Source organism: Physeter macrocephalus, chromosome 8, assembly GCF_002837175.3.
Source record: "Physeter macrocephalus isolate SW-GA chromosome 8, ASM283717v5, whole genome shotgun sequence".
Classification (NCBI taxonomy): domain Eukaryota; kingdom Metazoa; phylum Chordata; class Mammalia; order Artiodactyla; family Physeteridae; genus Physeter; species Physeter macrocephalus.
Genome location: NC_041221.1, coordinates 51,259,127 through 51,281,320, shown reverse-complemented (window position 1 = coordinate 51,281,320; position 22,194 = coordinate 51,259,127). Strand labels below are relative to the sequence as shown.

The 22,194-nt window shown below is 38.5% G+C and overlaps 1 protein-coding gene and 1 pseudogene across 3 annotated transcripts; one reads left to right on the top strand and one right to left on the bottom strand.

Annotated features, from left to right (window-relative positions):
- Positions 1-1,142: 1,142 nt before the first annotated feature.
- RIMOC1 (RAB7A interacting MON1-CCZ1 complex subunit 1) lies at positions 1,143-22,018 on the bottom strand. Of its 3 annotated transcripts, none has more exons than XM_028492882.2 (8): positions 21,751-22,018; positions 16,788-16,894; positions 14,449-14,592; positions 13,170-13,301; positions 12,163-12,277; positions 11,478-11,573; positions 6,324-6,510; positions 1,143-5,245 (listed from the first exon to the last, which is right to left on the bottom strand). In XM_028492882.2, the coding sequence occupies exons 1-8, from the start codon at positions 21,848-21,850 to the stop codon at positions 5,233-5,235; spliced, it is 894 nt and encodes a 297-aa protein (XP_028348683.1). In that variant the 5' UTR covers positions 21,851-22,018; the 3' UTR covers positions 1,143-5,232. The 3 variants fall into 3 exon arrangements, with proteins under 3 accessions (XP_028348683.1, XP_028348682.1, XP_023976935.1); XM_028492881.2 differs by having other exon boundaries at positions 6,228-6,510; positions 21,751-22,017; XM_024121167.3 differs by lacking the exon at positions 11,478-11,573 and having other exon boundaries at positions 1,143-6,510; positions 21,751-22,011.
- LOC102993625 (protein FAM136A-like) lies at positions 16,908-19,105 on the top strand (annotated as a pseudogene).
- Positions 22,019-22,194: the final 176 nt, after the last annotated feature.

Sequence of the window (22,194 nt, the reverse complement as noted above, 5' to 3'; positions counted from 1 at the left end):
GTACTTTTTCAAGGCAGAAGCACAAAATTACAAAACAGCTCAGAAGAGATGTAGTCAGCTTCCTGGGCGCAGCACTGCCCTGCAGCGCTGTCTTGGATTGTTGTTCCATGACCCTGTCATGGCACAGAGGCTCCAGGTTGGCTTCCAACATGCCAATACATAGAACTGGCCATTAAGGAAAATAATAACTCTTTTGAGCTCTTACCATGTGCTAGGCACTGAACTAAGCACTTTGAAGATTAACTCATTTATTCTTCAATAACCCGTGAAGTAGATATTATTCCTGTGTTAAACAATAAAATGCTAAGGCACAGAAAGGTTAAATAATTTATATGGAATCACACAGCTAGGAAACGACGGAGCTGGGATTTAATCAGGCCTCTACCCATATTCCTAACCACTAAACCACCCTGTCTGAAAGTTATCAGGACCAGAAGAAATAATATTGTCAATGTTACCAAACCAAACTTGGGTCCATTTGCCCTTAGGCACTAAAGCCAATCTATTGACACTAGGTTGTGCTGAAGGAAAGTGCAGCATCTACCTCAGGCGCCAAACAAGGAGCATGCGCAGCTAATGCTCAAAAAGACCCAAATTCTCTGATGGCTTTCAGAGAAAGGTTTTCAACGACAGAGCGAGGGAGAGGGTTGCGGGGAGCATGGTCAGCTCGTGGACACTCCTGATTGGTTGGTGGTGAGGTAATTGGGAGTCAGCATCATCAACCTCCTTGTTCCAACCAGTCTGGGGTCTATGTGCTTGTGGGCAGCATATAGTTAACTTCTTCCACCTGGTGGAATTTTCAGTATTTGCAAAACAGCTCTAAGGGTATGGCTCAGAATATTATCTATAACCCTTGAGGAGGAACGAAAGGTCCTTGACTTTGTTTAATGGTTAAACCATTATTATTTGATCCTGTTTGACTGTTTTCCTTTGTTTCTGCATTTTCTCACTTTTCTGATTAAATTTATTTTTGGAACTTGGGGAAAGCCTAGGAGGCTAAAGTTTTTCTATAAACAAGAGGCAGGTGGAGGACATGGGGGGAGGGGGGGAATCTGTTCCAGAGAGGCCCCATAGGGTCCTGCTTGATTACAAATCGTAAACTAACATGATAAAAGTTTTCATTCTGACACAACACTCAGATATAAAACAAAGATACATATATGGGACTATGGTTTTATTTTTTTTTAAAAATTTTATATGCTCCAAAACATTTTACTTGGAAATTTTCACTAGAAATAGGAAAATAAAAAACAGTAAGGAACAGCAGCACGAATACATAATGCATATTTTAACTATGGATACATTAAATGTATGTTAATGTAATACTTCCATAACATGATAGCTCATATTGTGTTAAAAAAAATAATACAAGGTGATACTAGAGAACTATGGAATCCTGTATTCTGTGGCAGAAGGGGTATCCTTATGGGAGTCAGAAAAGGAGCCCTGGAAGGTGGAGAGAGAAAAGTGACAAGCAATCTAAAACTAGCATATAAGCCAGCTGTGGGTTTTGAAAAAAATGGCATTAAAATGAATCTCCCACTTTAATGAACATCAGAAAATTCCCAGTGGGACTGACTATAAAGGAAGGAATGTAAATTTTATTATGGGGTTTTAGCCAATGACTCTCACCTCACTCTACTGTATGCAAACAAATAAGGGAAAGTCTTCACTCATGATCTGGACCTTAATCAGCATCAAACAATTCACAGCAGCCAGAAACCCTATAAATGCAGCAAAGCAGACAAGCCTTTAACTAAGTCTCAAAGCCTAGATAACATGAGAAAATTCATAGTGGAAAAGAACCATACAAATTTAAGGATTATGAAAAATCCTTTAACAGAGTAATCCTTTAACAGAGTTTAAGTTTTAGTAACCATCAAAGAGTTCAAAATGGAGAGAAACTCCAAGTGTAATAAATGCTACAAGGTCTTTAGGTTATCACTTACCCATTAGTAAGGGCCACACTGGAGAGAAAACCTTTAAATGGGATCAAAATGAGAAGTTCTTAGGTAGTGATTCATTGTTTAATTCAGCATCAAAACGTCCATAAGAGAAACTTCATGAATATACTGAATGTGCAATGGCACATTGACTAGTATTCAACCAGAGGGGTAGACCCAAATGCTGAAGTAGACAGGTGCTTAGAGGTGCCTTCCCAACCACCCTAAATAAAACAGCACCCCTCTCAAGTCACACTAGCCCCATGCCCTGCTTTATTCTTCATAGCACTCATCACTCACCAAGCTACACATTTGTTTCTTAAAATGCGTTAACTTCCTCCACTAGAAAACAAACTCCGGTGTTTTACAAAGCTATATACTCAGTGCCTAGGATAAAACCTAGCATGTAGTAGGCACATAATAGTTGTTGATGAGTGAATTATAGTAATTATAGTACTTTCCTTATGTGGAGTATTTGGTATCTTGAAGTTAATCCATTCTAAATGAAACAGAATTTACATAGCAGGCTTTAACACATACAAAAATGTACTGTCCATTGTTTTGTAATACATCACAGTAAAAAGCATTATAACTGTTATGGTCTACAAATTATTCTCCAATTGTGAGGGGGATGAAAAAATTGTACAAAAAGCACCCAACAGTAGCCCCATTAGTGTACCAACCAGTGAGAGACCCAAGTGGTTCACAGGGTCATGAAGACAAAATGGAGTTCCTAGCTTCTGAAGAGAAAGCTCTCTACTTTTCTCTGGTTCTAGATCTAAATGATACTTTACTTCTCTGAGGAGTAATTCCCTCTTGGCCTTGTCAACCTCTGGTACAGAGGTCACGGCAGTTTGGAATCCAAGAGCAGTAACTTCAGCACTTAAGAATCATGCCTCTTACTAATTCAAAAAACATTACTAAGGGCCTAACATTCATTAAGCACTATGCATGAAGATAAATTTTTAAAATATGGAGTTCGCCAACTCATAAGAAAAATGACTATAAAGCAATGCGATCAGTGTGATAACATGGGTTGGAGAAGATTCAGGGAGCAGAAGCAGAGTAACATGTTAACTTTGACTGAAAAGGGCTGGAAAAAGCCTTATGGATCCAATATCACTGGAGCTGAGTCCTAAAGGGTAAATAGGTATTCACTTGACTACAAAGAAGGGCAAAGCGTTCCAGCCAGAAGTAACGAGGATATTGAGGAAAAAAAACACACAGCACATTGGGGAAGGAACTAGTATACTTGAGATTGATCATGATTCTCCAAAAAGGGTGGGGTGAGGGTGGGCAGTATGTGATTTAAACCTTTATACTTAGAAAGCACAAAGGTATTTTCATAGCAAAACTTGTAAAAGCTAAGTTAAATAAAAATCTTCTTAGCTGTATAAGGATAAACAAGGAGACAAAGGCAGAGATAGGGAGAGACTCTCCTCGTCCCAAGCAGCTCCATCAGAATGTTGATCAAAAATGAGCCTAAGGGGGCTTCCCTGGTGGCGCAGTGGTTGAGAGTCCGCCTGCCGATGTAGGGGGCACGGGTTCGTGCCCCGGTCCGGGAGGATCCTACATGCCGCGGAGCAGCTGGGCCCGTGAGCCATGGCCGCTGGGCCTGCGCATCCGGAGCCTGCGCTCCGCAACGGGAGAGCCCACAACAGTGAGAGGCCCGCGTACCGCAAAAAAAAAAAAAAAAAAAAAAATGAGCCTAAGGAACACTGGACTAGAAAATGATCACACAGGAAGAGCTGCAGAGATGAGGCTGGCAAGGTAGGCAGAAGAAAGTAGGTTACAGCATTCTGTGTTGCCCTGCTTTGTGGAAGATCGAAAAAAGAGAAAACATAAGCCGGAAATGATTTTAGATGAAAAGGATTAGTCGTTTGAACATATCGAATTTAAAATTACTATGGGATGTCTAAGTGAAGATATTTAATAGGCAGTTAGAAAGAAGGTTTAGAAAGCAGAAGCTGGGATTCAAGCTACAGGTTTGGGAGTCAGCCTAACATTACAGGTGATAGAAGCCATGGCTGTCAATAACATCACATAAATGTACAGCTGACCCTTGAACAATGAGGGGGTTAGGGGTGCAATCCTCCTGACAGTCAAAAATCTGCGTATAACTTTTAGTCGGCCCTCCATATCCGCGATTCCTCTGTATCCGGAGATGCAATCAACCGCTGATTGTGTAGTACTGTAGTATTTACTACTGAAAAAACCCCACGTATAAGTAGACCCACGTAGTTCAAACCTGTTTTGTTCAAGGGTCAACTGTATTTGGAGTAAGTAAAAAAGAAAAAAGGGAGAAAGAAAGGAAGGAAGGAAGGAAAAATGGGAGAAGGGAGGAAAAAGAAAAATAAGTATTCTGGAAAAGAGCAATACGTACAGGATATTGGCAGAAAAAAGAGAAGACCCAGGGGAAATGAGGGAGCTGGCAGAAAGGAAGTGTGGAGACTAGTCTTCAACATGAAGCAGGATGCCTCTTTTCCTCTACAAAGGGGGGAAATGAGTAGGGCCAAATGGGTAAACAGACACTGACCTGCTCATAGTCTCTATTTTCTGTAAGACAGGACCAAGAGCCATGTGCTAGGGGAGGGGACAAAGGGCCAGAGGAAAGTGATGAGGCAAGTCAGAGGTGTGGATTAGCCACAGTGGGAAAGGGACAGGGGCCACACTAGTAACAGACGAAAGGCTTACGCTGAGGGCTCTTCTAAAGCTGAAGGCAAGATACTTAGAGTGATTCCACTTTGAAGGAGCTGCAGGAACTTCATATGGAACTCAGCATCCCAAAAAAAGAAGGTGGAACGATAGGATTAATTCAATGTTGAGGGACCGCAGAATGATTAGGCTGAAAGACCAGGGGAAAATGGATTTGAAGAGACTGTGGAGAGCACGTCATATGGTGCCCCATAAGGCCAAGGCTGGACAGGGAAGGAAGAAAATCTGAAAGAGGCTGATGGTGAGGAGAAAAGGGGGCAGCAAGAGAAAGAGGCTATGAGTAAGCTAAAGAGATACAAAAGAAATGAGAGAGAGAAGAATCAATCAAAATGAGGAAGTAAAAAACTGGAAAAAATGTCACTAGCTATTGAAATTTAAGATTTCAGAAAGAGAAACTGAGGATGGTGATATTCATGTTGAGACTGTGGGAGTTAAGTTCCTGGAATGTGATGAAGTCAACGGCCCAGAGGTGAAGGATATTGGCAAGGTATCAGACAGATCATCCCAAGACGACAACAGGAACTGAGGTAGACAGAAAGACTGTCAGCAAGATACCAGGTTGGGCTCTTGGCCTTTAACACTCACCCCTACAATTAAAGACAAAAACTATTAAAATTTCAAAACATGAAAAGATGTGCTCTAAAGACATAAGACTAATGGCGGACTAACCTAACTTGGTTTTATCTTCATTACTCATTTAATAAACCATGCATATTCTTTAAAACAAAATAATTTTGAAATTTTTATAAAATGCCTAATAGACTAAAAATTTTAAATGCCATTTAGTAGTACGTGGTGAAACAAATAAAAATTCTTTTGTGGAGTCTTTCATTATTTATCTTATTCTGGAAATGGTACATGGATATTAGTCACAATTTTTCATTTTGCCAATTTTTATATCTATAGCATATATACAAAGCAAAGAGGGGACTTGATTTTAATCTCTGAAGTGCAGCAAACTTCAAGACAGGGAGATTAAAAAATAATCTAAAAACAGTCAAAATGTTCAATTTTATGTTATGTATATTGTACCACAATAAAAAAAAATCTAAAGTAATAGAAAAAAAATCTTTATAGAGATAAATTGGATTTCTCCTTAGTATTAGTTACAGGATATCTATAGTTCAGAGTGAGTTAGAATAACATAAATGCCATTTTAGAAATTAAAGAATCATTCCTTCACAGGTTTAAGAATATATACTGAGGGACTTCTCTGGTGGTCCAGCGGTTAAGACTTTGCCTTCCAATGAAGGGGGTGCAGGTTCGATCCCTGGTCGGGAAGCCAAGATCCCACATGGCTCGCGGCCAAAAAACCAAAACATAAAACAGAAGCAATAATGTAATAAATTCAGTAAAGACTTTAAAAATGGTCCACATCAAAAAAAATCTTAAAAAAAAAAAAGAATATATAGTGAAAGATGGTGATGGCATTTAAAAAAGGGTAACCATGCTGGCTATCTTTATGTAGTGTAATGTTCCTAAATTCAGTATCAATATGTCTTCTTTTCTGGAACTTCCATTTCCTGAGCCTTTTTGTTTTTCTGTTTGAAAAGGACTAGATGAACTTACTAGTTAGTGTGATGCTGAAAGAAGTTTAAAATTTGTTTTGCATTTGTTGTATTCCATTCTTGTTCTTTCAGGGGTCCTTCGCACACAGATACATACTTTTTCAAAATTTTTTCTCCTACTTCTCGGAAATCCAAAGGTTCTTTGTGTGTAGTGTAGCTTGCTCCAGAAACACCAGTATCCACTTCATGATTTTCTGGCTGTTGATCTGCACAATGCTTCAATCCCCAATAACACATTTCTCCACTGTACATCATAGCCAGCAAATGAATGTCACTAAATATTCCTAGGAAAGTCATTTAAGTTGAGAGATTAGAATTTAAAAAGAAACCCTGGTGATTAAGACTCTAATAAAATCCTTTTACATCATTAAGCATTTTCCCTTCTCATTTAACAGCTATACTTATAAAAGCCAAATATCACTAATACAATCCTCATTCCATCGGCACTTCTATCTCTATTTTATCTATAAAAGAGGCCCAATCCCACCCTCCCCAAAAAAAGAATTATTTTTAAAGAATCATATAGGTCAGTGTGTTAATCTTTCTGGTGTTCTCTTCAGGATCTCTTTGAGAATCTAATCTAAATCGATGGAACCTCTCCCAGAACGTACATCCCATATTCCGCATACAATTTCAGAGTACTCAGTGATTCCCTCAATCCCATCCATGAACACAACTTTTATTTAGGGGTATACTCAGGATCAATAATACAGTTCCTATATTTCTACAGCAGTGTACAGAGATGATCCTGCATAATCATGCCCCTTAGAGGCCATATTATTCTAAGTTACCAAAGATGTTAAATTGTATCCAAGATGCTTTATGTTCCCAAGAAAAAGGAATACATTGCAGGATTTCCATCAAAAGTTGAAAGCGTGCTTGTTATGGAAGAAGGTGATTATATAATTAAACATTTATGACACACAAAGTATATTAATTTGATATAAAAACAAAAAGACCTAGAACTGTAAAGATCTGGGGATAAATTATCGACTTTGTACAACTCACCAAAGCTCTTTAAACCTCAGTTTGCAAAAATCAGGATTCCACATGCCCTACTTATTTCATGGAATTTTCTTAAGGAACACATAAAATAAAAATGCATAAACCATAAAGTGCTATTAAATTTTGTAACTATTTAACTTCTTCAAGTCATAAAATACAAATAAATGATCTATTCTACTAGACAGGTACTTGTGTGACTAGAAAAGTTTACCTCAAATAAATGAGCATCATAATGTCAACTGCTCACCTAATATGGCCCACCAGAAATGACTATGATAGTACTAGAGATATAAAAATAGAAGAAAAATTTAGCTTCCAAAACTGTTATAGTTTGTATTATCTTGAATCTATTGCAAGTTTTTGGTAGTCTCAGAGTTTGTCCCTACAGGTAACCCTTCACCTCACCTCCAATTCAGCTTATAAATAGTAGCAAGAGAAGGAATAATCTTAGCAGACAAACTGATTCATTACACTGTTGTATCAACAAAAGAAATAATTAAGAGCAGAATCTGAGGCTTGCATTCATGAAAATATGATGCGCTACACTCTATTAATTATGCTTTCTATGTATAAAACAACTCAGTAAGTACAACGCATATTACCCATAATCACTTCTTTTCACTTCATTTCTTCATAGTTAAAAGATCATAAACCTCAGAGAAAAAGCTGGAATAGCATTAGATGTTATTTAGAATATAAAAAGAAACAGACCTAAAATCAAGAGGATCTGGGTGTAAATTATTAACTTTGTGCAACTCACCAAAGCTCTTTAAGCCCCAGTTCGCAAAAATCAAGATTTCACATGCCCTCCTTAATTTCATGGAGTTTTCTTTTGGAATAGTTTGCTGTTTTTTCCAAATTAACGATTTTCACTGCAGAGTTATATTTCATATTAGATAGGACATTTCACTGAATTTATATCCTTTTTCATTTTTGTGATCCTACACCCTAATTATTCCTCAAAAGACTGGTAGAAGGGAGTAGGAAGATAGAAGCAAAAATGAAGAGAAAGTTGAACTTTTAAGCAGACTAGAGCCTTAGGAGGAGGAGGTGAAGTAAGCCCCACAAAGTGAAGCCACTTGGGAAAGATGAGACGTGTTTACTTAAGGGAGAGCTGGCATCCAATTTGTGCCCAACTCTAAGTTAACCTCATCCTTTATATTAAAAAGGAGTGATGGTTAAACAAGGTACACAGATATCCTTTGGAAAGGTGTTTCTGAGGAGAGAATGAATAGCTATATGCTAAAGAGTGGTTCTCAAACTTTAGCCTGCATTAGAATTACCTGGAGGATATGCTGAAATGCTGATTGCTGGGCCCCCACCTCCAAAACTTTCAGATTCAGGTATGGGATTGGGTCTATAAATCTGCATTTTTAACAAAGTCCTAGGACCTAGGGTGAGGCTGCTGGTCCATAGACTATGCTAAACTACTGTACTGCATTAAAATACCAAAGGAAGAAATGAACAATGTAAAAATTACACATTCTCCCTCTCTACTCCCCCAAGGAATCCATTACTCTGTAGCTATAGTCTTTTTGCTGCTACAAATTTTCCTTGGTATTTTTTCTGCTAATGCTCAGCATTGTTTTCAATAAAATACTTCACTTTGCACTGCTTATATCCTTGGTGAACACACCAAGAGAGTGCGGGGTGCAGGGAGGAAGAGGGTGAATAACCCATGAAGTAAAAGTGATGGCAGAAATATGACTTTCATAGGGGAAAAAAAAGGTGGCCAGACTGGCATTCTCTAGAAGCAGTAATGTCTAAATATGACTGCATCATAACTACAGTAGGTTATAAAAATAGATTTCTGAACTCCACATATTAAATCAGAACCTGCATGTGATACACAGAAATCTGTATTTTTGGGGACTTCCCTGGTGGTGCAGTGGTTAAGAATCTGCCCGCCAATGCAGGGGACAAGGGTTTAAGCCCTGGTCCAGGAAGATCCCACATGCCACGGAGCAACTAAGCCCGTGCACCACAACTACTGAGCCTGCGCTCTAGAGCCCACAAGCCACAACTACTGAGCTCACATGCCACAACTACTGAAGCCTGCACACCTAGAGCCCGTGCTCCGCAACAAGAAAGCCACCGCAATGAGAAGCTTGCGCACTGAAACAAAGAGTAGCCCTTGCTCGCTGCAACTAGAGAAAGCCCACGTAAAGCAACAAAGACCCAACGCAGCCAAACATAAATAAATAAATTTAATTTTTTTAAAAAAAGATAACATAAAAAAAAGAAGAAAAGAAAAGAAATCTGTATTTTTAAACAAGCTACCCAGGCAATTAGTGATGTCAATTCAGAGCTGCTCCTTTAAGCCATCTGAAATCCAGGTTCTGGGCTAAGCTATGAGCCAAAGGCTGTTGAGAAGGGGGCTCTTCAGTGGCATAAAAAGGGCATAACCCAAAGATGTGCACAGCTGAACAATCTTTTAACCCAGTTAACCGCAGAGTTATCCTGACAAGGCTATTTTTATAAGGGCCCACAGAAGAATGAACCATAGAAATGAGATTAAAAGATTTACTGAACACATTACCTGGTAATTTTTAAAAGCTGAAAATTTAATGGCATACAGGTAATGATCAAAGGACAAAATGATTATCTCACCTTGGAAAACGAAATAAAAATCATACTAAGTATACACTGTTTTGAGTTTTATGTAAAATCAGGTAAATTATCATTAAGATCTGGCCACAAAAATATTTTGATGATTCATACAGAACTTTTCTCTCTAATTAGTACTAAGAATTATTCCAAATTATGTTTTTTATACTGGCTAACAAAAAATTTAAAAAAAATTAGAACCACTCCACCAGGGCCTTAAGAGTAATTTAGCCTATGAAAAGTAGGATTCCTGGCTTCTAATCTACATCTTGAGGAATGAAGTAGGGAGGAACAAACTGCTTTAGATGAGAGCAAGAAGTCAGCACCAAGAGGACTGACTTCCTGTGGCAAAACTGCTAGGGAGTCGATGTTGTTTTGTTGTTTCCTGGAAAAAAGAGACCCTTTCTGTGCCTTTGATTCCCCTGTTGAAGAAGCAATGGAAGACAGAGGTGAGTGTAATCGATTATAATCCAAGAGAGGACACCAGTATCACAAGCATCGTGATAAAAAAATTCTAGGCCATGAGAATATATGACTTTATGACTAGAAATGGGAGAATAAGGGAAATTGGTGACTTGTGCTCTTTTCTTTGGTTCTAAATAAGCTTTAATGCCCATCTCTGCTTTTTCTTTTAAATCAATCCATGTGGGTGAGGAAATTTTAGAAAGATCATTTTTAATGCAGCTAATCGGTTCACTAGTTACCTGGAATAAATACGTCCCACAAATAAGTCAAAACACCCCATGTTTGTCAAAACATCATCCCCACTGAAGGAGCACCTTATATTCACAAGTTTTTTTAGGACAAGCTACTTGCCTGAATAAACTGAAGGTAACAACTTTTGGACAACAGTAGCCAGTCATAGGTTAATGGCTCTTAAATCATGGTGATTTTTTTCTGTGTTATGTTTTCTAATAGAAAGGAAAAGCCTATAGAAGCTAACAAAGAAAGAATTTAAATACACTTATAAAATTAAAACACAGAATTTTCCCTAAGTTCTCTTCTTATTCCCCATGTTTGAATTTTCCCCATCAAAATTTCCCCAAAATTTCAGATGAAGCATAAGAGAAAGTTTACACAAAGAATCTAACATCACTTGCCAGCTATGTGACCTTATCAGGCTTATCAGGACCTCAGTTCTTCCATTTGTAAAAAGAGACGCTAAAAGTAAGTGGTTCTTCTCTCTCAAACCTCAGTCTAAAACCCAAATGATGCTCTATATCCAGTTCCTAACATCTTTAAGTACATATAAGTTTATGACAGAAACTAGCAGTTACCACCCAATATTCATTCTTCCTTTCTTTCTTAGTAAAGAGACATTATATGGGATGGCAATGTATCATGTAAAGGGCTATACATCCCAGATTCCCTTGTAGCTATATGAAGCCATGTGATTAAATTCTGGCCAGTGAAATGTAGGTAGAAGTGTTCTAAGTGTTGTAACAAACTTGAGAAGGATGAAAGAAAGACTTGGCTGAAAGAAACATCCTTTTGCCATTCCTATGGACTGGAACACAGGTGAGACGGAAGGAGCTCCAGCAGCATCTTGAGATACTGAGAATGGAAGCAATGTCCTCAACAGGGATGCATGTTGCACAACTCTGGCAAGTACTGTTTACATGCATTCTATATAACTCGCCTCCTTCTGAAGCTGTAGCACTCCACTTTGAAAGACGATGGAGGAAAAAGACAGGAACCTGATGATTCCATGAAGCCACCATAACCAGCTCTAGACCTTTTTAAAGTGAAAAAGCAGTAAATTTCTCCTTGTTTAAAAGTTACTTCCAGTCTCAGGACTTCCCTGGTGGTGCAGTGGTTTAGACTCCGCACTCACAATACAGAGGGCCTGGGTTTAATCCCTGCTCAGGTAACTAGATCCCACATGCATGCTGCAACTAAGAGTTCTCATGCTGCAACAAAGGAGCCTGCCAGCCACAACTAAGGAGGCCGCCTGCTGCAACTAAGACCCAGTGCAACCAAATAAATAAATAAAATAAATTTTTAAAAATAAAAATAAAATAAAAGTTACCTCCAGTCTCTGTTACAAGTAGCTGAACCTAGAGCAGGATCAGGGCTTTGTGGGGATGCAAAGTAAGTAAAAGCAACATGATATATTACTGTCCCTAAATTACTAAGCAGAGATTAGCAGTATTTTTCTATATTACGTGAGAAGATTGTTTTAATTGTTTAAAAAGCCCTTTTATTATTTTTTTGTCTATAATGTAACCTGGAATTTATTTCAATCAAAGTTAAATCTAATAAACTTCTTAAAATTTAAAAATGCTTTAAAACACTTAGAAAACTACAAAAAGAGATCACATTACCTTCACTCAGTAATTTAGCTGTGTCTAGGTCTTGGAAAGAAACTCCTTCCTTTAACTGGATGGGACACCGAAAATTCAGCATCTGTAGCAAGTAACTGATTCCATCAATAAGGTACTAAATGAAAGTCAAAGACAAAGATTCCAAGTATTAGATGCAGGGCTAGATGTAGAAACTTCAAATGTTAATATTTTTACTCAAGAGAATATTGGTTAATATACAGATATATCATATGATTATTACATTACAATATAAGGACCTACTACCCCAAAACTTTTAAAAGTATAGCCCTCCAATTAGTAAAAGAGTATGGGAAAAAAAGAGAAATCATTAACCAAGAACACGATTCAGTAATATACTTGTCAAAAATGTCATCAGAGCAAGAAGAGGTTAAAGATAATAAAGACGTGTTCAAAAACTTATTAAAAATATGGATGTACTTTATTACAATTTAGAAATATTATGATCAAACTTTTACATCTGAAAGTATGACCTCTCATTTGCAGGCCCACATAAACCATGTGTACAATCAACCTAAGTTAGGAAGGATCCTTAGTGATACAAATATTAAGACAGGATCTTTGGATTTACTGATTTGGTCAGAAGAGTCAAGAAAAATCAGAGGGCCACAATTACCTAGGAGCAGGGTCATGTGGGATCTTTAGGAGTGATCTGCTGATAGAGAGAGGCTCACAACCAAGTTTGTTTTCTTCAGGCCAAAAATATGCTTAGAAATTAATACAGATTATCTATCTTATACAATGAAAAATAAAAATCCAGAACTTAAAAAAAAACATATAAAACGTCCCAGTTTACAAAGGGCTTTCACATGTTATCTTATTTAATCTTCACAGTAATTCCAATTTGTTTAAGATTACATAGCTGGTAAGTACAGGCCTGGAATGCCAACCCAGGCCCTTTGATTCTTCTACTCTTAATCCTGTACTAAACAGCTTTTGGAAACCTATAAAAGTCAACAATCAAAAATGTATGAGGAATGCTTTTTCACCTTTTTAAGCAAGCTAGATTTTCTTGTGAGCCATTCTCTCCTTTTGGTCAGAGAATGACAATACATGTAGAGTAGGGCTCCTCGTCTCCAAGAGAGACATTCCAGGAGTTCATCCCCAAGCAAATCGCAGTGCTGAAATACAACAAAGACACAGCTAAAAAGAGAAACTTCGTGTCTGTAAAAATCAAAATTAAATGTCAAAATATTGAGCATTTAAAAATACTCATTTCACAAAATTTGCTCTTTATTTAGCAACCTACACAGGAATGCCTTACTCTGAATCAATTAGAAATATAGAAATCTATTGCTACATGAAAATTAAAATAACTACTCCAATTTACAAATATTTCTAGAAAATTGATGTTCAAGTATTTTAGTAGCCAATTCTCTAATATATTTGAAATATAAGTATTCCATAATCTGACCGAAAAAATAAGTTTTCAGAAATATGTTACTTGAAACAATGTCTACTATTGCTAAAATAAAACAATGAAAAGATATACACAAAAACAATTTTAATAAATCAAACTTTTACAATATGGTATCATTTAAAACTTGGGATTGTTTCCACAGTTAGCATTCCCTGATAAACACAAAGAGCAACAAAGGTATCTATGTAGAGAAAGCCAGCGGACAGTTCAAGATGAGAAACTATTTGCTTGAAAGAGTAGCCAGGGCTAGAGACAAAAATCTTGGAATCATCTAAATAGAGATAGCAGTAAAAACAAGTTGTCAAGCAAAGACAAACTACAGACTATCAGAGGATTAAGGCGATATCTTTGGGGAGTGCCTATGTTTCCAAAATGGAAGAGAGGGGAGATGCCTGAAAAAGAGCAAGAGCAAGGCTTCTTAGAGATGAAGCGGAGCATGCAGGGCCTCCAAGGGATGGGGTGATCATTGGTAAGAAAGGCAACAAATGTCCAGGCAGAAGAAGACTGTGAAAGGACGAGAGATGTGGTATTAGGTTACTAGGGACCGTCAAGAAAACACAGCATCTGTAAAAGTAAAGGGAGCAGAAACAGCAAATGTGTATGTTTAGAAAATTACTAGGCACTGTAGTTACAATATAATTCCATCAAACAAACATTCTGAAACATATTTATAAAAATATGATACTTGAGTTGTGACATCAGTCTGAAATGTTCAGCTCTCTTATGTCCCTCCTTCAATCTTAATTTAAAACAAAGATACATTTAAGAAAAAAAAATACAGATTCTCAAGGGTAATATAGCAGTAATCAGCAGCATTCCACCATAATTCATAGCTGTGCAAAACTTACTTTTGGATGCATATTATTTTCTTTAACCAAAATTTCTGGTTCTGAGAGAAAACTGATCAACTCTTTTACTTTTTGTGAAGAATCTTCAGGAAAATCTTCATCTACGAGCTTGTTCTCCTCAAAATATGTCATGTCCAAAATAGCCTGAAGTAAAAGAGAAAAAAAAGTATAAATGATTTAAACTCGAATGAATAATTCTTATAGTTTAATCTTATATATATACTTTATTAGACATTTAAATCTTTTAGCACAATATTTAAATTTAAGTAGTCAAAATACCTAGCTATAAATATAATCTAAGATGAACTTTATAGTAAACTTCATAGGATTTTACTAAAATATTGAATTAAGATAATCTAGCTTCCCTCAAAAAGTAAAATGGGTATTTATGTTTTAATTCAGATAAGGTAACTATATACAATATAATTATGAAAAGTTTAATTATTACAGTCTTTGCTATTTGTACATATATACTTCCTGAACATTTTCTAAATGCCTGCCATATCAAGACAAGGTCACTACCTCTAGTTTTGTATGCTGAATCTTCAAAGGATTACCTGTTTCTCAAATGAAGCGCCAGCACTTTAAAACTACCCAATCCTTTTACTTTGTTTAATCTACTGGACTAAGACTAAGGGAACTGAGTTCTGGTATCAGTTCTACCTAACAAAGGACAAGTCATATTTTATCTTTTTTTTTGGAGCCTCAGTTTCTTCATTGACAAAATGAAGAAACTGATCCAAATGCCTTTCAAAGTCCCTTGCTTTGAGGGTAAAATGAATTAACATACGTAAACACTTCGAACATTACCTAGCACACAGCACTACTTAAGTGTTAAGTGCTCTTGTGTAGAAGGCCTAAGCCAGGAAGGGAGAGATCATCATCACAAGGAAAATGAACTGTTGATTCAGAACCATAAGATCCAAAGGGGTTTGGGGAATTTTAATCTATATTTCTAATTCTTTTGCCTTATTCTTAGAAATAAGTTAAAATGTTTAGAACTCTCCCGTGTGAAAGAAACGAGACAAGCAAGGAACCTTCTGAAAGAAAAGAGAGTCTGGCAAATTTCTCCCAAATTGTTAACAGCTCTCAGGGGTTTGTGGGTAGTTGTTACAGGCTCATTCAACCACAACGGAAGGCAGAAAGCATCTCCATGTACCTCCTAACAGAAAGCAGAGTGTCAAGCACCTAAGTGCTATGAATGTGCATTTTGGAAACCTGACTAAGTTTACTCTATTTCCTATAAACCACTTCATCTTTATTATCCCGTGGCAATCAAGTAAGGGCATACGAAGCACTCTGTCAACTATAAACTGCTATACAAATGTTAGTTACTATAATAAAATTATGTTTCTTTTCTTTTTTTTTGCTGCACTGCACAGCCTGCGGGATCTTAGTTCCCTGACCAGGGATCGAACCCATGCCCCTTGCAGTGGAAGCATGGAGCCTTAACCGCTGGACCACCAGGGAAGTCCCTCAAAATTATGTTTCTTAGTGTCCACTTGCCTCAGCAGTTTGAGAAAACTGAGAAAACAGATCTTATCTGTAGAAAGGTCTGAATTTAAAAGGAAAGTAAAAAAAGAAGGGGGGAACAGAAAAATCTTATGGACTTGCATAACAAAAGCACAGATAGTCAAGTTGAGAATCCAAAGGAAAGGTGAATTTCAGGGAAAAAAAAAAAAAAATCAGAGCCCTTATAGAAACCTCCATTCCCTCTGACTAACCTTTCACACCTTGGAAATTGCACATTTCAGTGTTTTGTTTTGTTTTATTTAAATTTATTTATTTATTTATTTTTGGCTGTGTTGGGTCTTCGTTTCTGTGCGAGGGCTTTCTCTAGTTGTGGCAAGCGGGGGCCGCTCTTCATCGCGGTGCGCGGGCCTCTCACTATCGCGGCCTCTCTTGTTGCGGAGCACAGGCTCCAGACGCGCAGGCTCAGTAGTTGTGGCTCACGGGCCTAGTTGCTCCGCGGCATGTGGGATCTTCCCAGACCAGGGCTCGAACCCGTGTCCCCTGCATTGGCAGGCAGATTCTCAACCACTGCGCCACCAGGGAAGCCCCATTTGAGAGTTTTGCTTAATTATCTATAAAGGGAAGCAATACTGTTATCTGCAAGATTTTTTCCCTTTTTTATCAACACATCCAATAAACTTTTCTTCTTTGTAAGGATACTTACTGCCTTACAGCTTCAGGTCTATATGCTTTACACATACAGTTTTTTTTAACACAAACACTTTAAACAGAGAATAAACTGCTTTCATTACACCTAAATTTTGGAGTAACCCTCTTAAATAAGCAAACTGCCTCAACAACGTCAGAAACCACATCTGTTTCAGTACCTGTGTGTAAAGTTCAAGAAGATTTGATGGATTTGAACATTCTTTGTCTTCTCCACACAGAAGTTTCAATTTTTCTAGGGCTGCAGAGGCCCGAATTAAAAAGTGATCTATAAGAGAGAAAAACATGATTACTGGAGCAGCATGGGGTCGTCATGGCGCAGCTGCAGCAGCTCCGGGTGCAGGAGGCGGTGGACTCTATGGTGAAGAGTCTGGAGAGACAGAACATCCGGAAGATGCAGGGCCTCATTTTCCGGTGCAGTGCCGGCTGTTATGAGGACAGCCAGGCGTCCATGCAGCAAGTGCACCAGTGCATTGAGCGCTGCCATGCACCTCTGGCTCAAGCCCAGGCCCTGGTGACCAGCGAGCTGGAGAAGTTCCAGGACCGCCTGGCCTGATGCACTATGCATTGCAACAACAAAGCCAAAGATTCAATAGATGCGGGGAGTAAAGAGCTTCAGGTGAAGTGGCAGCTGGAGAGTTGCGTGACCAAGTGTGTGGATGACCACATAAACCTCATCCCAACCGTGACCAAGATGAAGGAGTCTCTCTCATCCATTGGGAAATAGATGTCTGCTATTGGCCATCGGGGCTGATGGCAGGAATCTATTTAAAAAGAGGAATGGGGATTTGGGTTTTCTAAAGTTTAGGAATGAGGAAATTAAGGATGGCAGCAAGTTTAAGGCCTATGTCACTTGCCTCTGGACACTGGTTCCTTTGTGTGTGAATCCTAGAAAGTGAAAAAACCTGGTGCTAAAATTTGGGTCAGAGATAGCACAGGAGAGTTTTTGTGAGCCTGAATTTCACGTGGCAAATGCTTATCCTGGCAACAGGGAGTCTCCCTTGTACCAAAACCACAGCACTCCAAGGTACCAGATTCTCTTAGTACACAGATACCAACAGGATGGCAGGTTCATCTGACCTGCTTATGATCTGGTGGAGTGTGAGGAAAGGTGTTTCTATTTGTTGCCAACCTCCTGTTTACCAGAAGGATCACTTCAACATTTTCCACAAACTGGAAATAAAACAAAATCCATGAGGTCACTAATTTAGAAGGGGAAAGGGGGGCTTCTGGGGATTTGTTTTGCTTGGTTTTGTTTTATATACAAGGGCATGAAGTTACTTTAAGATGTAGAGTTGGAAAAAAAAAAGATGTAGAGTTGGGAGAGGTAGTTTGAATAAAAACTTTGAAAGGGTCCTTGTGGATATTCATTTCTGGCCATCAAGATGTGGATGCACATTTCTTAAAATTCTCACAAATTACATCTTTCAGCCTGGAGACCCTGCAAAAATATAAGAAGCGCTATCACATTGGTAGGGGAAGCAAACCTTCCCTCTAACTGGCAGCCATAATGGGCCCTGAGGGTGTCTGCAGCAGAGTCAGCCGAGTGACAAGGCAATCTTGCAGTGACACTCGCCCTTGAAGGGGAAGCGGACTGTGACTGTGCTGTGTGCTAGTATTCAGGAATGAACAGCGAAAGAACAACTGTTAGCTGTGTAATTAAGAGAGTTACGAAGTACTGGCCTTGGAAAAATCTTGTTTTCATAAAACAAAACAGAATGAAAGCCTAAACCCAGTATTGCTTACTTTGCCCCCTGTAATAACAGAGCTCTCTTGAGATAATCCCCTGGCAACACGAAGATCAAAGGAGAAAAAGTAAGCAACTCAGGGGCGAGCTGTGACTCCTTTAGGGCAAAAAAAGGGACAGCCCTCTGTTACCAGATACCACTTTTGCAACCTGCGTTGTTCTTGCCCCAGTTCTGGCACCTTATCATTTTATTAAGGACCTTGCTGTGTTTTTACCAACTTATTACTTGAAATGATAATACAGCATGTCTGTCTGCTGTTTCAAGACTGTGGTATATTTTTCTAGTGGTTTGGTTTTAAAAAAAAATAAGACTTAATTTTTCTTCAAAAAAAAAAAAACAAAAAAACATGATTACTTCACATAGTTTCAGAGTGTCATTTAAATGAAAAAAGTTACATATCTAAAATGATGAAATGAAATTATTACAGCATGGTAATAATATCTTTCGTAAAACATGAAGTACATCATAATGCCTAATCCTACTTAAATTGATCATGGAAATTTATTCTTGAAAGCTGGACTGAAAACTTTCTAGGTTCAGCTGCCATTTCTTAAGTGCAATCTGTATTTTCATAATGCTTCTTTTATGATGTTGACATACTCAAAATGCTTAAGCAATAAATTTAAAACCTGTATTGGAATAGTACAAATAATATACATAAATCTACAGAAAGGACTTCCACTAAAAACTTATAACTTCATATATTCTCCAAAAAATAACATGATTGATTAAATCAAATGCCTCATAAAATGTAAGCACTCTGAGCAATTATAACTTTATAATTGTGTTTATGTATTTATGTATGCAAATAGCTGTTACAATTAAAATTACACAAATTTCCTGAATATTTTACTCCTTTAAAAACCTAGAAACGGGACAAATTACTTAATGCCTTCAAAACCTAGACAAAATTAAACTAAATACTTCTGATATACCCTCTAAAAACAACTCCCCCTCACTTCCCCTCTACATTGTCTAATTTCTTCCTTTTCTCTTATGTCATATTCCCTTTGCTTTGATGTTTTCACTTTTTCTTATGGATTTTTCCTCCCTAACCTACAAAGTGCCCATACCAAGATGCCATCCACACTTCTGCATCATCTCACATAGTCAAATTTAAATATGCCCACCATCAAGACGCTTAAGTTCCTAAGTGTGCCCCTCTGTGGCTTCCTCCTGAAATATATATCCTTTTCCCCTCACTGGCAAATGGACAGAAAATGTAGCACTTGGTGAGGGTCCATCTGATCCAGCCTCAGCACCTACACAGGTACGTAAGCTGCTCAGCGTTGGAGCAAAAGCACCACCAGCTTAAGCTGCGTCTGTTGGCAATAATACGATGACTTTAAGTTTTCCCTGGTAAAGCCTAACCTGTATCTAAACCAGATTCTGAACGCTTTAAGGTCCATTATTCACCTAAATTGAAAACTACTTCTTTAGCACTGCCCTCCTATCTCTCCTCAGCCCAGAAATATCATCCACACAGCTCAGAAAAAAAAAATTCTATTGTGAACTAAATTGTATGAAACATGGTACTCCTTAGGTACTTCTTAAAACACTGAGTTGATATTTTCCTCTTAATTTGCAGGATTATTTTAAATGTAAAGACTTGCACTGAACTCACGGAACCACTGCTGAAGGAGTGTCTCATATGAATTCATGACATAATTACAGAGGTGGAGGTATAATGGCTCACAATTTTAGAAAATTTTTATGAAATGTAGCATTTTTCCTAACCATTCAAGGTAGTGACTGACAAGACAAAGACAAGTGATTCTTACATAGTCCCTGGAAAAGGTCCCTCTCATGATATATTTCCATAAAGTAAACATACTACGCTTGTACAATGAGAAATAAATGAACAAAAATTGACCAGAGGTAAAAAGGAGAGTATTCTTAGATGGACTAGTGTCTGGTTGTATCTGATCTAATTTAAAGACAACAGGAACTATCAATCCCTATAACCTAATATAAATATCATTAAAGGACAAATTTTGGGTGCATATTATTTTTGTGCTATGGGAAAATACAAATTCAGTTCAAATACATGCAACCATGTTTTAATTAAACTTCATAAATATAAGAAAATCTTGCTAGTAATACTGATGAATAGCTCATAACGTGGACCACTATTATTTTAATTCCAGTACACTTCAGAACTTTAAAGCCTCCAAACAAGAATATATACCACTTTTATATTTTCAGCCCTCATTCTAGACTGGATTAAAGAACTCTTCCATTGGAAAATGAGAATGGCTTTTGGCTTCAATGGTAACTGAATAGCATACATTCTTTGATCTCTTTAGACTGATTCTAATGGAGTTGGAATGGGGTGGAGATCACTGAATAGCTTACTTAGAAGTAACTTAGATACACTTCCAGGTACAGCTACTACTGTCCATGAACTAACTATTCATGCGATTCACTTACCACAAACCAAAAAAGAAAACAGCTTCAGGGTAGTCTGTGGGTTTTTAAGAACATACCCCTAAGAAAAGAAAATCCAGCAAATAATCTTCACTGGAACTAGAGCCATTTTATCATGGACCCTATTCAATAAATTCACCAACTACTCAATCGCTTGGGAAAACGTTCCACTACTATTTTCCTATGAGTTCGATGACAATGAGACAGTCCACAAGAATTTTTAAAACTGTCTATCTGTAGTAAAGGTGCAAAACTCAAAAAGAAATAATGTAGAAACGTACAGGCAGCTGATAAGTATTGAAAGAGAACAAAAGTCCAAGTAATTCTCCGTCAGTTTTTCAAAGGAAACAGCTTAGACATTTCCAAAAAAGTATTCTAGTACTCACAGGGCCCTTGTGAAACCTGAGATGATGAATGTGAGAATCGTCTAAATTATACCAATGTAAATCTCTTCTGTATTGTTTACAGCTGAGTTTAGAACCCAAAACATAACACAGAAGTTTACAACGAAGCAATGAAAAAGTCGAACCGTTATACACGCCTAGCTATCTCTACTACACGCAAAACCATTACTTATTTGTGTACCATCATCCAACTTTAACCACTCATTTAAACTTCCATGTGTACTTCCATCCAGATCTTGCCCTTTTCCCAGTTGCTACCGAGACAGTTAAAGACAAGCAGCACTGATATGACTTGAGATTTCAGCGCTTTTCACGGTTTATGAAAAATGGGGTCTCGAAGCAAACGCCTTGCCTTTAGGCGTTGTGAGTTCTTGGAGGTGGACCAGCGACCCCGCAGCGGAGGCCAGAAGGACAACACCTTCGGCAGTCCTGGCCTGGGATCCACACGGACAACAGGCCGCAGCCTCAGCCCCTACGGCCGTCGACCGCCAGCTCTGAACAACCGTCCGCCCGCCCGCCTCCCTCCCTCTCCTCGGCTCCCTCACCATCTTCGCCGGCGGCTTCGCTAAGTTGTTGTATGTGGGCCTGAGCCAGGTCCCCGAGCTCCTCCACTCGCCTCACCACACTGGAGCCTGAGGACGCCATGGCCACAACGGGCGGACGCGCCTAGCCACGTGACTGCGCCGGCCTGAGGTCACCTGATTCCCCGGCGCCGGCGGGGAGTGGAGGGGTGGAACGCTCCTGATAGGTGGGAGGGGACCCCAGCTCCAAAAGAGGGCAGGCCCAGGCCCGCACAGGTTGTTCCGGGTTATTTCCTTCCTTCTCGGAATTCTCTCTCCAGAACCCTGAACAGCAGGTCAACTTTTTGGGGCGGGCGTGACGTCAGGAAGCACCTCCCCCTCCTCTAAACCAATCGGAAGCCCCCCATGTCCCCACGCTGATCCAATGAGAAGCCAGATCGCTAGGTGGGGGTGGGAGGGGGTGGGAGG

What these genes read in the sequence shown, in the direction of transcription:
- RIMOC1 (XM_028492881.2), bottom strand. Translation starts at nt 21,850, where the DNA reads ATGGCGTCCTCAGGCTCCAGTGTGGTGAGGCGAGTGGAGGAGCTCGGG. An exon ending in TTCTTGAACTTTACACACAG is followed by an intron (nt 14,593 to 16,787) that starts GTACTGAAACAG and finishes CTTTTACTTCAG; the next exon opens with GCTATTTTGGACATGACATA. An exon ending in AATCTAGCTTGCTTAAAAAG is followed by an intron (nt 12,278 to 13,169) that starts GTGAAAAAGCAT and finishes ACTTTCATTTAG; the next exon opens with TACCTTATTGATGGAATCAG.